At 38.9% G+C, this 14,208-nt stretch overlaps 3 protein-coding genes across 5 annotated transcripts in view; all 3 read left to right on the top strand.

Annotated features, from left to right (window-relative positions):
• Positions 1 to 2,783, top strand: part of LOC111467915 (nuclear transcription factor Y subunit C-9-like) — a 3,849-nt gene extending 1,066 nt beyond the window's left edge. The window contains exon 3 of the mRNA XM_023113013.1: positions 1,617 to 2,783. Coding sequence (XP_022968781.1) covers positions 1,624 to 2,385 — 762 coding nt within the window. The 5' untranslated portion in view covers positions 1,617 to 1,623 and the 3' untranslated portion in view covers positions 2,386 to 2,783. The remainder of the gene's footprint in view (positions 1 to 1,616) is intronic.
• Positions 2,784 to 5,149: 2,366 nt separating this feature from the next.
• LOC111467916 lies at positions 5,150 to 6,651 on the top strand. The gene is made up of 3 exons (XM_023113014.1): positions 5,150 to 5,239; positions 5,340 to 5,654; positions 5,898 to 6,651. Exons 2-3 carry the CDS (start codon positions 5,518 to 5,520, stop codon positions 6,475 to 6,477), a joined length of 717 nt encoding a protein of 238 aa, XP_022968782.1. The 5' UTR covers positions 5,150 to 5,239; positions 5,340 to 5,517; the 3' UTR covers positions 6,478 to 6,651.
• A 4,795-nt stretch (positions 6,652 to 11,446) lies between these two features.
• Positions 11,447 to 14,208, top strand: part of LOC111467873 (amidase 1) — an 18,113-nt gene continuing 15,351 nt past the window's right edge. For 2 of the 3 annotated variants that reach the window (XM_023112956.1, XM_023112955.1), the window contains exons 1-4: positions 11,447 to 11,663; positions 11,975 to 12,127; positions 12,807 to 12,931; positions 13,023 to 13,148. In XM_023112956.1, the coding sequence (XP_022968724.1) occupies positions 11,557 to 11,663; positions 11,975 to 12,127; positions 12,807 to 12,931; positions 13,023 to 13,148 (511 nt within the window). In that variant the 5' untranslated portion in view covers positions 11,447 to 11,556. The remainder of the gene's footprint in view (positions 11,664 to 11,974; positions 12,128 to 12,806; positions 12,932 to 13,022; positions 13,149 to 14,208) is intronic. The other variant, XM_023112958.1, reaches the window with a different exon arrangement.

The raw sequence follows: 14,208 nt of genomic DNA, 5'->3' as shown, positions 1-14,208 counted from the left end.
GGGATTTTTTCTTTTTTTTTTTTTTTTTTTTTTTTTTTTTGCCCTCTACCTGTTTGATGAAATGCCTGTGAGGGAAATCAACAGTAAGGGGGAGTTTATAAGCTTGTGGGTTGTTTGTAGAAATTGTTTTTGCAGCCCATTTAATCACCATGCATGCTAACGACTCTTCACATAGTCCATTTTGAGCATAAGCTCTCGATGCTTTGCGTTGGGCTTCCCCAAAAAGCCTAACAATCCTCTCCTCGAACAAAGTGCACTATAGAGCCTCCCTTGAGGCCTATGGATCCCTCGAACAACCTCCCTTTAATCGAGTCTCAACTCCTTCTCTAGAGTCCTCGAACAAATTACACCATTTGTTCAATACTTGAGTCACTTGCTACTACACTTTCGAGGCTCATAACTTCTTTGTTTGACATTTGAGGATTCTATTGACATGGCTAAGTTAAGGGCATGACTCTGATACCATGTTAGGAATCACGACTCTCCACAATGGTATGATAGTGTTCACTTTGAGCAAAAGCTCTCATGGCTTTACTTTGGGCTTCCCCAAAAGACCTCATACCAATGGAGATGTATTCCTTAGTTATAAACCCATGATCATTCCCTAAATTAGCCAACGTGGGACTCCCTCCCAACAATCCTCTTCTCGAACAAAGTACACTATAGAGCCTCCCCTGAGATCTATGAAACCCTCGAACAACCTCCCTTTAATCGAGTCTCGACTCCTCTGGAGTCCTCGAACAAATTACACCCATTGTTCAACACTTGAGTCACTTGTGACTACAATTTCGAGGCTCATAACTTCTTTGTTTGACATTTGAGGATTCTATTGACATGACTAAATTAAGGGCATAACTCTGATACCATGTTAGGAATCACGACTCTCTACAATGTAGTGTCCACTTTGAGCGTAAGCTCTAACGGCTTTGCTTTGGGCTTCCCCAAAATACCTCATACCAATGGAGATGTATTTCTATTCCCTAAATTAGCCAATGTGGGACTCCCTCCCAACATGCACGGGATTTGGGATTTGAGGCTTGAATGTGATTTATTTTTGTGCCATTAAATTTATGTAGCTGTTTTTGCTTAGCTTGTTCAATGAAACATAAGGTCAGGAAGCACGTAGATATAGATTCTTGAACATTTGGACTTCTGTGATTATTGCAGCTTTGAGAACTTTCTGTAATGACTTGAAATTTATCAGTAGAAAGGTTTGGACATTACTTGAACCGGTTTGAATAATGAAAGAACATGAGGAGATCCTGTAACGGCCCAAGTCTACCGCTAGTAGATATTGTCTTCTTTGGGCTTTCCCTTTCGGGCTTCCTCTCAAGGCTTTAAAACGCGTCTACTAGGGGAAGGTTTCCACACCCTTATAAAGGGTGATTTGTTCTCCTCCCCAACCAATATGGGACATCATAGATCTACTGATTTTGGGAAAATTTTACTTCGATCGACGATCACTCTCTTAATGTGCGTCGAGTTTGTTTTAGACGAGCTCGGTGGTTCTGATGGTCTCTGTCTTGTAAAGATTCTGTATGATAGATTATATGTACTGCTTATCTGTGTAGTGCATATGATTTGATTATTCCGTTTGTTGTTCTTCTTTTCAAAAGCTGTCGGATGGATCAGCAAGGGCAGGGCCAGTCTCCATCCATGGGAGCGGTAGGCAGCGGAGGTCAGATAGCATATGGTAGCAGCAGCATGTACCATCCCAGCCAAATGACTGTCGGCCCGACATCTGGATCTCAGTCTACTAGTCAGCCAAGTGGAGCTCAGCTTGCTCAACATCAGCTTGCTTATCAGCATATCCACCAGCAGCAACAACAACAGCTTCAACAACAGCTCCAGGCTTTTTGGTCAAATCAATACCAAGAGATTGAGAGAGTAATAGACTTCAAGAACCATAGTCTTCCCTTAGCAAGGATCAAGAAGATCATGAAGGCTGACGAGGACGTGCGAATGATATCAGCTGAGGCACCTGTTTTATTTGCTAGAGCATGTGAAATGTTCATCCTAGAATTGACTTTACGGTCATGGAGTCATACCGAAGAGAACAAGCGTAGGACACTGCAAAAGAATGACATTGCTGCAGCTATCACAAGAACTGATATCTTCGACTTTCTGGTTGATATCGTGCCAAGGGAGGATCTGAAAGATGAAGCACTCACGTCGATTCCAAGAGGCTCAATAACAGTCGGGGCCCCCGGAGATGCACTTCCTTACTGCTATATGTCGTCTCAGCATGCATCTCAGGCTGGGACACCAGGAATGATTATGGGCAAGCCCGTGATGGACCCGGGTAGTTATGCTCAACAATCACACCCTTACATGCCTCCACAAATGTGGCAGCATGGCCAAGATCGAACCCCGACCGATCAATAGTAGCTTGCAGCGCCGAGGTGAAGGAGAACCGTACGTCTCTCTGTCCTTTTCGTGCTGGTACATATATATATGCTTCATTATGTCGACTATCTTCAAGTAAATTTATATTTTTGTGGTTTTTGTGTTTAGATTCTCTTTAGTCTTCTGTAATTATGATATCTCACGTTGGTTGGGGAGGATAACAAACCACCATTTATAAGGGTGTAGAAACCTTCCCCTAGCAGACGCGTTTTAAAGCCTTGAGGGGAAGCCCGAAAGGGAAAGCCCAAAGAGGACAATATCTGCTAGCGGTGGGCCTGGGTCGGTACAGTAATGCACGTTTTAGTGAAAACACTGGCTTGTAAAATGCATTATGAGTATTATCTTCAATCATATATACAGCTTACAGTTCTTCAATCTCTATTTGTGTTTGCATATCTTAGACTATGGATTTGTAGATCCTATGAACTACATAAACAGTGAACACAAACACACAAATCAATGTCGACCCCGAACTATATAAGCTGGCTACCGCAACGAAGAATCATTCCTTATGAGAATTCGTCCCGAACCATCCAAACTTTGGCTTCTCAACTCTAGGCTACACAACTTCAAACTTTTCGAACTCGAGAACCGAACACCTTCATGAATCGCCTCATAGTTTGATTTTAGATTTCCATTTGGCCTATTCTCACCATTTTCGTGTCAATTGTTGTGGACAGAGTCTCCTCCGAAGCAAGTTCACATTGATTCCGAACCACACATACACACACATAACAGACTGACCGGAGAATTTACATAGAAGATTTGATCTAAAGCCCTGCATCATACTTTATGTAGATATTTCGCTTGACGAGAGTCGATAATCTTGATTGAGCTTGAAAAAGTCTTCGTTTTCTGTTCATCCTTCAATTCTTAAGAGGAAATAATCATTTAAAAACATCTTCATGAAATAATGTCATGGACTTGCACGTTTAAATAACGATCTTTAAAACAATAAAGAAATGTTAAAATAAATAAAAATGAAACAGTAAAGCCTTATACTATAACCTAAAGTCTACGAAACTAAATACGACTACCTTATGCATATGCCATGGTCTTTAATTGTGATGTTGTCGTCAGCCGTACAAGGATGCCTTACTTTTACCTGAAATATAGAAGTAGCACATGACTCGAGTATTTTAAGAAATACTCAGTAAGTGACCCCACTGTTGGGGTCGGGAATGCAAAACATGATTAGAGACCTATTATTTAAAACCATCGTAGAGGTGGCCTTCAATCCAGACAAAATTGGATGTGCAGTACTTTCCTACACACGATCCACACGTGCGAACCCATATAAAAAAAAATGTAGATTTCTTTTTCTTTCTTGCTACTTAATGTTATATTATAAGACAGCTTTTGTTTGATTCAAAATAAAATACTATCTACCTGATTTAGTTAAAAATTAGCAGCTTTGAAGAATGAACAAGTCATTCTGTTGTAAAAAAACATGAACACTTCAGTTTGACTAGTGTATCTATGTTGGACATGTGTCAGACACTTGAACACTTGTACGAGAGGCGACTTGTAGGAAGGTTTCCTTTTTCCTTTTTTTATTTAGTGTTCGTTTCTTTAATGGTTGTGAAACATTTTAGACCATACATGTAGTAGCCCAAGGTCACTGCTAATAGATATTGTCCTATTTGGGCTTTTCCAACTGATGTGAGATCTCACAATCCACGTCCCTTCGGGGCTCAACATCCCCGTTGGTACTCGTTCCCCTCTCCAATCGATGTGGAATCTCACAATCCACCCCCTTTGGGGCTCAGATCCCACATCGTTTATAAAGGGGAACGGAGCATTCTTTATAAGGGTGTGGAAACCTCTCCCTAGCAGATGCGTTTTAAAACCTTTAAGGGAAGCCCAGAAGGGAAAGCGCAAATAGGATAATATTTGCTAGCGGTGAGCTTCAGCTGAGGATGAAACATTAAGTTTTATGGTATAACAGCTAATGATATGAATGAGGATTGTGATAGTGGCTGCATTTGGGAAGACAATAATAGACAAAGGCCATACGATTGAGTCCTTGGGTTTCCGAAATAGAGAGGTCATTAACTTCTTGTTTTGTGGATGAAAATGAAGAACAAAAAGGTAATGATTGTTGTCTCTAGTTTTGTCTAGAGTTTCGGTTTACTACCATTGATCTTGTCGAGATAACATAAGGAAGGACGAATTTTGATCAGGAAATTTCGACGTAAGTGTTTCATGTTTCCAGTCGAATCAAGCATGGTTGTTGAGTCTATGGAAAGAAGTAACAAGAATTGGTAAACTCCTCATACACCGACACGTGCATCTCCGTTCGAAAGATCCCACCTCATTTCGTGTTCATAGAATCACCCCGAAGCGCCAAATGGCTTCGCATCCCGAAATGCTGTTCTGACAGTGACTATGAATGTATTTGAGAATTTGACAGTTGAAAGCGGTTAAAAGTTTGATTCGGTTGCTTTCAGTAGAGGAAATTCGGTTACCTCGGGATCTGCTATGAAGATTGTCTCTGCATTGGTAACTAGGCTTTAAAGTAGATTGGCCATGATGTTGGGCAATTGCCATGCCTCTGATTTACTTGTCAAGAGCTATGGATATGACGAAAATGTTTACAATCTCGCCGTTATTACTCGGGTGGTGAAATCTTACAGGAGAACGATTGTAACAGCCTAAGCCCACTGCTCGCAGATATTGTCCGTTTTGGCTCGTCACGTATCGCCGTCAGCCTCACAGTTCTAAAACGCGTCTACTAGGGAGAGGTTTCTACACCCTTACAAGGAATGCTTCGTTCTCTCCAACCGATGTGGGATCTCACACGGGTGGATAGAGAATCGATATTCACTTGAAGGTAAGGAAAGTCCCGTTTATATATCGCTTGAGAAATGCCAAGTTTCATCTGAAGGTCGATTTTTTAGTGATATTAACATGAATTTTTTGAAGTTTTGCAGGCATGTATGAAGAACGAGCATTTGGATCGAGTTACCGAAAAACAGAAAGCCGGGTTGTGACGACGAGTACACAAAACGAGATAAATCAGATGAAAAGGGAGGTTGAGACAATGAAAGGGCAGCATAATGACATTCAAACCTTGCCAGCGTACGGGAAATTATCTGTTCAGATTCAACGATGACATGTTTGGAAGCTTTTGTCTTGCTCCAGTGTCGATTTGAACACATGTGCAGCCTTTTCTACAAGACATTCTTTGTTTTATCGCATGTTGTCGTGCATACGGTCCTGTCAAGCCAAGACAGAAACATTCTGGTATGTTGCAGCTCTTACCTTATCTTGCACAGCATAAATTTCTTTGCTGGCATTCAAATACAATGCATTAACAGCTAGGCCAGCTGTTCATGAGCTGAACCAATCACCAAAAGTTTGAAATTTACAGCTTAAACATTGAAAGAAAACACTGTCATATCTCTAATCTAATCCTATATACACACCGAACGAGAGAGAGCTTCGGTTTGTAACCCGACTCTTGAGCGTTTTGCTGAAACTTACATAACTTTTGGATCATTGGACAAATTCGAGTCCAGTTTTCCCTTTCTTACAAAAGATCTAACGATCTCGGAGTCTCGAGGCTTGGATGATCCAACATGTGGGAGGATCGATATGAAGGATAAAGAAGAGCTTATTAGTAGGATTTATGGAGGTGGTAACTATTGGCCATATCGGATGAAGTTGTCGACGGATCGGTTACGTTGGGATAGTCTCAAGATTTCGGAGGACACGGAATTCGAGGAAATGATGTTGAGGAATATGAATGAAGGAAGCTATAGAGATTTGAATGAGATGATCCCTATTGAAATATCAATCTTTGATGTTGATATTTGTGAAACTTATAAGGTAAAGTTGGTGAAAAAAGAGGCATTTTGGTTTGAACCATTGCCTTTGGTTGGTGAGAAGTCAAAGAAATATCAATCTTCATTTGTTTATTCGATTGAGCCGTTTCGACACATCGTAAAGAAACGGGGTCTTGATTATGGACAAGAGATCGGTTTGCGTTGGTCAGGTAGCAAAACGATTGATCGGTTCGATTTTTCGGTTTTATCTTCTTCGAGGTTGAGCTTATACACCTTGATCTGAATTTTGGTGGTAGGAGCTTTCATGTTGCTTAGATTTTGTCTCTTGGATGTCTTAGGATTTAAGATTTTTGTGGAGTGATTCCGTAAAAACAAGATTGTCACGGTATGTATGACTATTATGCACAAATTTTTTTATTTAAAATAGTTCGTAAATAATGTCGTGGACTTAAACATTTGTAAAAACCCAATTCAATTAAAAGTAAATATAAAAAAAAAAAATAGCGGAAATTAAATGGCAAGTTAAAAAACAAAGAAAATGTCATAATTTGACTTAAGGGCTACCGTTTAAACAAAAACCCACAACTGTCCTAGCTTTGGTTCCATGACCTTCATAGCGACGTTATCATTTCTACAAGGGCGCCTTACCTTTTTACTTAAAAAAGAGGTAGCATGTGACTTGAGTATTTAAAATTACTCATTAAGTATTTCATAAAAACATCATGGTATGCCTTTGGGCTTCACTTTTCGGGGGCAGAGTTGGATATGTAGTACTTGCTTATACACGGCCCACACACACGCACATGGACCCACCAGGCTAGCGCATGCTCATATACGTACTTCCTAGGTCTGGCTTGTGAGACTAGGGCACAGTTTCACTAGTGGGTGCTACGAAGGGAAATGACCCGCATAATATCATGGCGAACATAAATATCGTAAGGTACGTGTAACACCCCAAAAATAAAGAGAAGCTACCTATGCAAGACCCAAAGGATCCAAGGAAGGAAATTACAAGGATTAAGCAAGGAAAGAATCTTAGTAAGTCATTTCTATACCCTAAGAAGAAGTAATCTTAAGGGCTTAAGACCTTTGGAGAAGGATTGGGAATGAAAACGTAAGCGAAAAGGACGAAAAGGTCATTTTACCAATTATCAAGGATCTTTACAAATTTTTAATTCCTTATCTAGAAGGAATTTCAAGATGATCTAGAAGTAAAAAAATGACCAAAAAGGATGAAGACTTTTTAGGAAAATTATGAATTTTTTTGAGAATAATAATAAAATATTCAGAAAGTGGCAAATTACTAAAATACCCTTGAAGTTAAGGATAATTACGAATGTGCTATTCTGCTAAAAAAATTAGAACCTTCCCAGTGCCTTCTACACAAAATACTTCGAATCTCAACTCTTAGCTGTTGGATCTCCTCCAAAATTGTATATATTCTAGAACACTCACGGATTGTCTCATCCAACGCCTAAGATTCAAAACCAAAGTCGGTGAGGCTCTGATCGGAGTAGATATTTCTGACGGATTTTTCAAAAAATCCAATTGACAATTCACAACGATTCTAGAGCTCTCAATGTCGGTTTAAGTCTTATAAATTCTGAAGTTGGGGCAATAGTTTGGATCAAGAATCGAGCAAGGTCGAGCTCCCAATCGTTGGCAATAAGCGTTTATATTTTGGGTCTCCTACTCTCGGGTTTCTTTCAATTTTGAGAGCAATTCTTCACCATTTCCTTTCAAACTTGTAACACCATCTTTAAGTTTCAGGAAGAAATCGAGGAGAAAAACGGCGTGATTGGAGCTGGGGAGGGCGAGTTTCAGACGGCGGTGCTATATGCCAGCTGCGTCTTCTTTCCGTCTAGAGGAAGAAGATGATGACGTGGCCGCTTCAATTGAACCGACCATGTCAACCCAAAACTTGACTTTCCCTCAGATTTTCTCAATTTTAACCCCTTTCCAAACTGTTTCTTATGAAAAACTTTATGGTTCCAGAAAGTAGACACAATAAGAAGTCCGTGGGAGGAAATTTGAGGTAATTAGGATATTGAAAAATCAAGAACAGAGGTCCCAAACGTCGACAACGAGGTAAGTAGCCACCTTGAATTTTTTGTTAAGAAATACATGTAGGAATCGCTTGGATTTCCATATGAACCCTAAACCAAGTATGAACTAAGGATACATGAAAGAAAAACCCTATGAACCGTGAGTTAAGGCCTTGAACCGAACAAATTGCTCAGAATTTAGGTAACGTTAAAATAGCCCACTAAATGAAGTACGCTGCCTATGAAATTTTAATAGTGAGTATATTATAGCATTTGAGGTTAAATGTGAAATTTGGTGGTTATTGGATAAGGATAAGTAGGTAAACCAAGAAATAGTGCAAAATGACCATAATGCCCCTAAGGAAAACTACCGTAAAAACCAAGAATTAGGGGTAAAATGACCAAAATGCCCTTAGGACTACTTTATGGAAATTCAAGGTCTATAAGTGCTCCAAATGATTTGCTACTTCTTATGAAGTCGATTACGAAGGACATGAAGATATGTTTGAGGTCTCAAGTTGATTGAAGCAAGTTTGGAACCTAAACCAAGTTAGGACCCAAGAAACATCTAAAGGAAATACCACAAGTATCAAGACTCTTCTAGAATCCTTTAAAGAAATCTCTAGTAATCTATGATCTTCTAGAACAACTTACACTAAGATGAGTTCATTGGTTACAAATACAAGTTACAACTTATGCCTCAAGGAATTAAGGACCTTAGAAACTTACAAAATTAAGAACCAAGAACAACAACACACCAGCTTTATAACTACCCAAGTAAGAAGAATACTAGGTATCACTCAAGGACGAAGGACCAAGGTCCCCAAACTCAGAAACTCAAGAATGCTAGGTAATACTCTAGTCATGTCCAAAGTGACCCATGACCTCCCACCAAGCGGTGCACAAGAATTCCTCTTCTAGGTGGGATGCCTGCACCATATTTCCTTTGCAGGATGTCATGCTTCAAGTTTCCCTCACCTAGAAGAGATGCCCTGCAGACTTGCAGGATGCCATGTTCAAGTATGCACCGAACAAGTGACCTTTATGGTCTATCAAGGGGAGTAGTCTAAGGTCACAGTAAGAAGAGAGTAAGTTACCTTAGCCACAAATCAAGAACCTCCTAAGACCTCCCACGGTACAACATGCTCATGATTTAGACTACGCTGCTTGGAACGCATGAAGCCTTAAGCGTAGGTAAGCAGATTGTATTATAGGGCAAGCCCTTGATGCAGTATTAAGAATACTTCGTTTGGAACGTAAGAAGCCTTGGATGTAGGTTTTCAGACTATGCCGTTTGGAGCGCATGAAGCCTTGGGCATAGGTTAAGTAGACTGTATTATAGGGCAAGCCCTTGATGTAGTATTAAGATTACATCGCTTGGAACGTAAGAAGTCTTGGATGTAGGTTTTCAGACTATGCCACTTGGAACGCATGAAACCTTGGGCATAGGTTAAGCAGACCATATCGAAAGGCAAACCTTAAGATGCAGTAAGACTACGTCGCTTGGAACGCATGAAGCCTTGGACGTAGGTTAAGGTTCTGTCGCTTGGAACACATGAAGCCTTGGACACAGGATTGTCCGGTGCATGTCTAGTGCCGTAAATCTTAGGGGGAGTGTCTTGGAGAACAAACCAAGAACAAAACAAGAACCTAGGAAGTACCAAGAACAAGAGAAAGATCAAGGACTAGAACATGGATCAAGATCTTAGTTCTAAGAACAAGAACCAGGAACAAAGGACCGAGAACTAAGAACAAAAACCATAGTACTAAGGGCCTTAAAGGAAAACCAAGGTTTTAGAATTCAAGGACCAAGATTCTCAAGAAAGATCAAGATAAGAACCTCAAGTCAAGAATAAGAATTAGAGGGCCTAAATAGTTACAATAAGAACAAGACAAGAACAAAGAATGTAGTACCCTAGCATATCAAGGACATGATTAAGAGCCTACTACTTACTGAGTCTTGTACTCATTTCTTATTCTCCATTTTTTTTCTAGTGATAAGGAGCTGGTCGAGGTCGGGAGCGGACTCTGGAGCAGGTGCCATAGACTAACCTTACCCGTCGTCCTCAACCCTTTTGTCTTAAAGTGTTTTGTGTTCGTTCCTTGTTTTGTATTCTAACTATTATTTTGTGTTTTAACTAGTATACTGTGTTTTGAATACTTACGTATAAAGTCTATTTTGATATAATGTAAATATAATGTTTTAAATTTCTTTGTTTTATTTTGCAGAAAATTTATCCGTCTTTTTGAGTCATCGAGTCAGTTCGATCCTTACAGTACGTGTTCGTACTAAACATATTAGGAAAGGATTTTATGCACATATCATACAATCATAAAAGCACGACATGTGCAGATGCCATAGGACACACATCATCTAATCAAGCCAAAAGTAAAACCATTTACTTGATTCCCGTGAGACGTTAGTTTAAAGCTACTCATTGAAATCTCATTCTACTATAAACCTAATTTGCATATATCTCCTAACAATTTAAATTAGCTAAAAAGTAGCAATACTAACTTTAAGCGCCTCGCGTCAAGAATGCCTCCCAAAGAGTAAAAAATTGTAGAAAATGGTTCAAATGTATCATACCCGAGTCGGATGAGTCGACCTCAAAAGGGTATAAAAATAACAAACTCAAGCCAAATCAATGAAGAGGTCAAGCTCGAGGTGTCAAAAAATGTCTAATTGATTATGAATCGGCCAAATGAGATTATACGGAGCAATTGTTGTGACTCATTTAGCCAGAAATTTCCTTACTGGGAGACGGTAAGTGTTGTTTCCAGTGGCGGAGGAGGGGTGAGTAACGCGTAAAAACCTGCCCTTGAGAGGGGAACAACAGCTGGAAATGATTGCTAATACCCGTATGCTGAGTAGCAAAAGGAGGAATCCGCCCGAGAAGGGGCTCGCGTTTGATTAGCTAATTGGTGAGGCAATGGCTTACCAAGGCGATTATCAGTAGCTGGTTCGAGAGGATGATTAGCCACACTGATTTTTTAAGGTTCGAAGTGTATTTTTATTCATCCGATAATAAATACGTTTTATTTAAATTTTTTTTTTTTTTTGAGAGTTTAAAAGGTTTAATAGGATTTTATATCTCACGAGTATTTTTCTTTTTTCTTTTTTTTTTTTAATTAATTTAACATTTTATTTTCATAGAATCCGTTATTTTCAAATATAATTTTTGGGCATTTCAGTAACCATTTTTTTAATTCAGCTCTCTTCCTCTTTCATTGTCCTGGTCTTCTCTGCAATTTCCAGCCATTATTAGGGTTTTCGGGGTGGATTTGGATCAGGGAGACCGATCTCAGGTCTTGCAATGGCTGTGCAGGATCATGGAGCTTTCATAGAGAAATTCATCCTGCAACTGAGCTCCCCGTCCGATCCACTTCCCTTGGCTGGCCTTACTTTCGCTGTTAAAGACATGTAAGTTTCCGATTCTTTACTCTTTGGTGATTAACAGGTTGTGAAATCTGAAATTTCTATATGAATATTCTTGATAAATCAAAAGATTTCATGAAGGTTTTGGTGATAACAGGTTTTCAAATCTTGTAATATTGGTTTTAGATCGCAACTGGTTGTTAGTGTGTCCAAGTCGACGCTTAGTTCGATAAAATAATTCTTGGTTCTGTGTTTATATTAATATCATGGTCCTTGAATTATCAACGTCACAGTTTTTCTACATGAAATTGGGGTATTGAAGTCAAACATCTCACATTGGGATTTGAACCAAACAGATTTGATATGGAGGGATATGTAACTGGTTTTGGAAATCCTGAATGGCTAAGGACTCACCCACCAGCCAATCAAACAGCGCCAGCCGTGCTCGCTATCCTAAGAGGAGGAGCCACTTGCATCGGCAAGACTATCATGGATGAAATGGCCTTCAGGTAACAAGAAAACATACCATTTACTCTTTTTTTTTGTTAGCTCATTTTTTTCAATTGATGACAAACAGACAACCCATAAGCTTTAAGCTTTGCCAGGATAGAGGGGATAATAATTATTCTTTTGAGCTGAGCTAATAAACTTGATTTAATAGAGTAAGTTACTAAGTAAAAGAATGGTTAGTAGGAATAAGTTACTAACCTATGGAGTAATCATAGGAGAATTGGTAGTTGTTGACAACTTGTGGACCAAATTTTGTGATTGTGGACCAAATTTTATGCTTTGGCTTGATTAAGAAGATTCTCAGTGGTACTTGATTAGAAAGTTTAGGAAGCTAGTTAGTGTTTTCTCCACTATAAATAAATACATGCTCTTTTCACAACAACTACAACAACCAACTGAATTAAAAACCCAAGTGTTTCTTTGTTCCAAAAAATCTCTTGACATATTGTGATCCTAGGTCAAATCCAACACAGACTTAACTAGATTCTTATCATTCTTTTTCAATCACACAGCTCTGCATTAAAATTGGTTAAAACATGAACGTGAACCAATTGATTTTTATCAGGTTTCTAATTGGTAATTGAAATGCTTTGACCAAATCATTCATCCGAACACGCAGGCTTTTGAGTGAGTTTTTATATTAGTGGAATCACTAATTTGATAATCATATTTTGTCAGTATAAGTGGGGAAAACTTTCATTATGGCACACCCCGAAACCCATATGCATCAGATCGTATTCCTGGAGGATCTTCCAGCGGCTCTGCTGTTGCTGTTGGTGCAAAGCTTGTGGATTTCTCCTTAGGCAAGTTCTTAGTTCCAAGACGTTGAATAATTTGTGATTCCATGCCTTTTTCTGGGTAAAATATTGTAAAAGACCTTACCTAGATTTGTAGGAACCGATACTGGAGGTAGCGTAAGAGTGCCTGCTTCTTATTGTGGAATTCTTGGATTCCGGCCTTCACATGGTGTGGTCTCTACATCTGGAGTAATACCCATGACGCAGAGCTTCGATACAGTAGGTAATGTGTAATGTCTCATTGTCACTTTGTCCACCTCTTTTTTTGTAGATTTTTTTTTTATACTAAGTCCCTTTGGTGTTTGGTGATTGTTGTTGGGATATGGAGCCTGGTGCCTATATTTGGTAGGGATATATTTGGAAGATATTTGATAAAAATATGATAGAGATATATATGGTAGATATTTGGTAAAGAAAAGATATGATAGAGATATATATGGTAGATATTTGGTAACGATTTGATAGAGATATATTTGTTAGATTATATATCGGTTTAAATCTTTGTAAGCTATATTTAGTAAATTGAAACCATATATATACCCATTACAATGTATTCATCTTCATTATTTGTATTCTATATTGTTATACCTACATAAAGTCATCAATAATATGCCAATATTCCTCCTTGTATTTTCTCTTTCCTGTTCTTTGTGTTCATCTTGATATTTGTGTTCATCTTTATAGTGTGTGAGTTGTTGAGCGATCCTAACCATTGGTATCAGAGCTAACAACTGGTATCGATCCTAACAATTGTCATGCAAAGTTGTTATTTCCTTTTTCTCCACTTATTACTTTTAAATTTTATAAGTAAAAGGTCCTTTGACTAATATTTGTGAAAATCCAATACTGTATAATCGGTTGAAGATTGTTGGGAGAGGAGTCCGACATCGGTTAATTAAGGAGTTGATTATGGGTTTATAAATAAGGAATACATCTTCATTCGTTTATGAGACCTTTTGAGGAAACCAAAAATAAAACCATGAGAGCTTAGGTTTAAAGTGGATAATATCATACAATTGTGGAGAGTCATGGATTCTAGCATGGTATCAGAGCCAATCTCTTAACTTAGTAAAAAAGTGACTCAAGTGTCGAACAAAGGGTGTTCTTTGTTCGAAGGCTCCAAAGGAGTCGAGCCTCAATTAAGGGGAGGCTGTTTGAGGGACCCATAAGCCTCAAGGGAGACTCTGTAACAACCCTGAGGGCTCCATAAGCCTCAGGGGAGACTCTGTAATGACCCGAAAAAAAAAAAAAGAAATAATAATAATTAAAAAAAAAAAAAAAAA

This window comes from Cucurbita maxima, unplaced genomic scaffold (assembly GCF_002738345.1).
Source record: "Cucurbita maxima cultivar Rimu unplaced genomic scaffold, Cmax_1.0 Cma_Scf00035, whole genome shotgun sequence".
Classification (NCBI taxonomy): domain Eukaryota; kingdom Viridiplantae; phylum Streptophyta; class Magnoliopsida; order Cucurbitales; family Cucurbitaceae; genus Cucurbita; species Cucurbita maxima.
This window is presented reverse-complemented; position numbering and strand designations above follow the sequence as displayed.

Coding starts and splice junctions, on each gene's coding strand:
- LOC111467916 (XM_023113014.1), top strand. CDS start 5,518: ATGACATGTTTGGAAGCTTTTGTCTTGCTCCAGTGTCGATTTGAACAC. Junction 5,655..5,897: donor CAAGACAGAAACATTCTGGT/ATGTTGCAGCTC, acceptor AACTTACATAAC/TTTTGGATCATTGGACAAAT.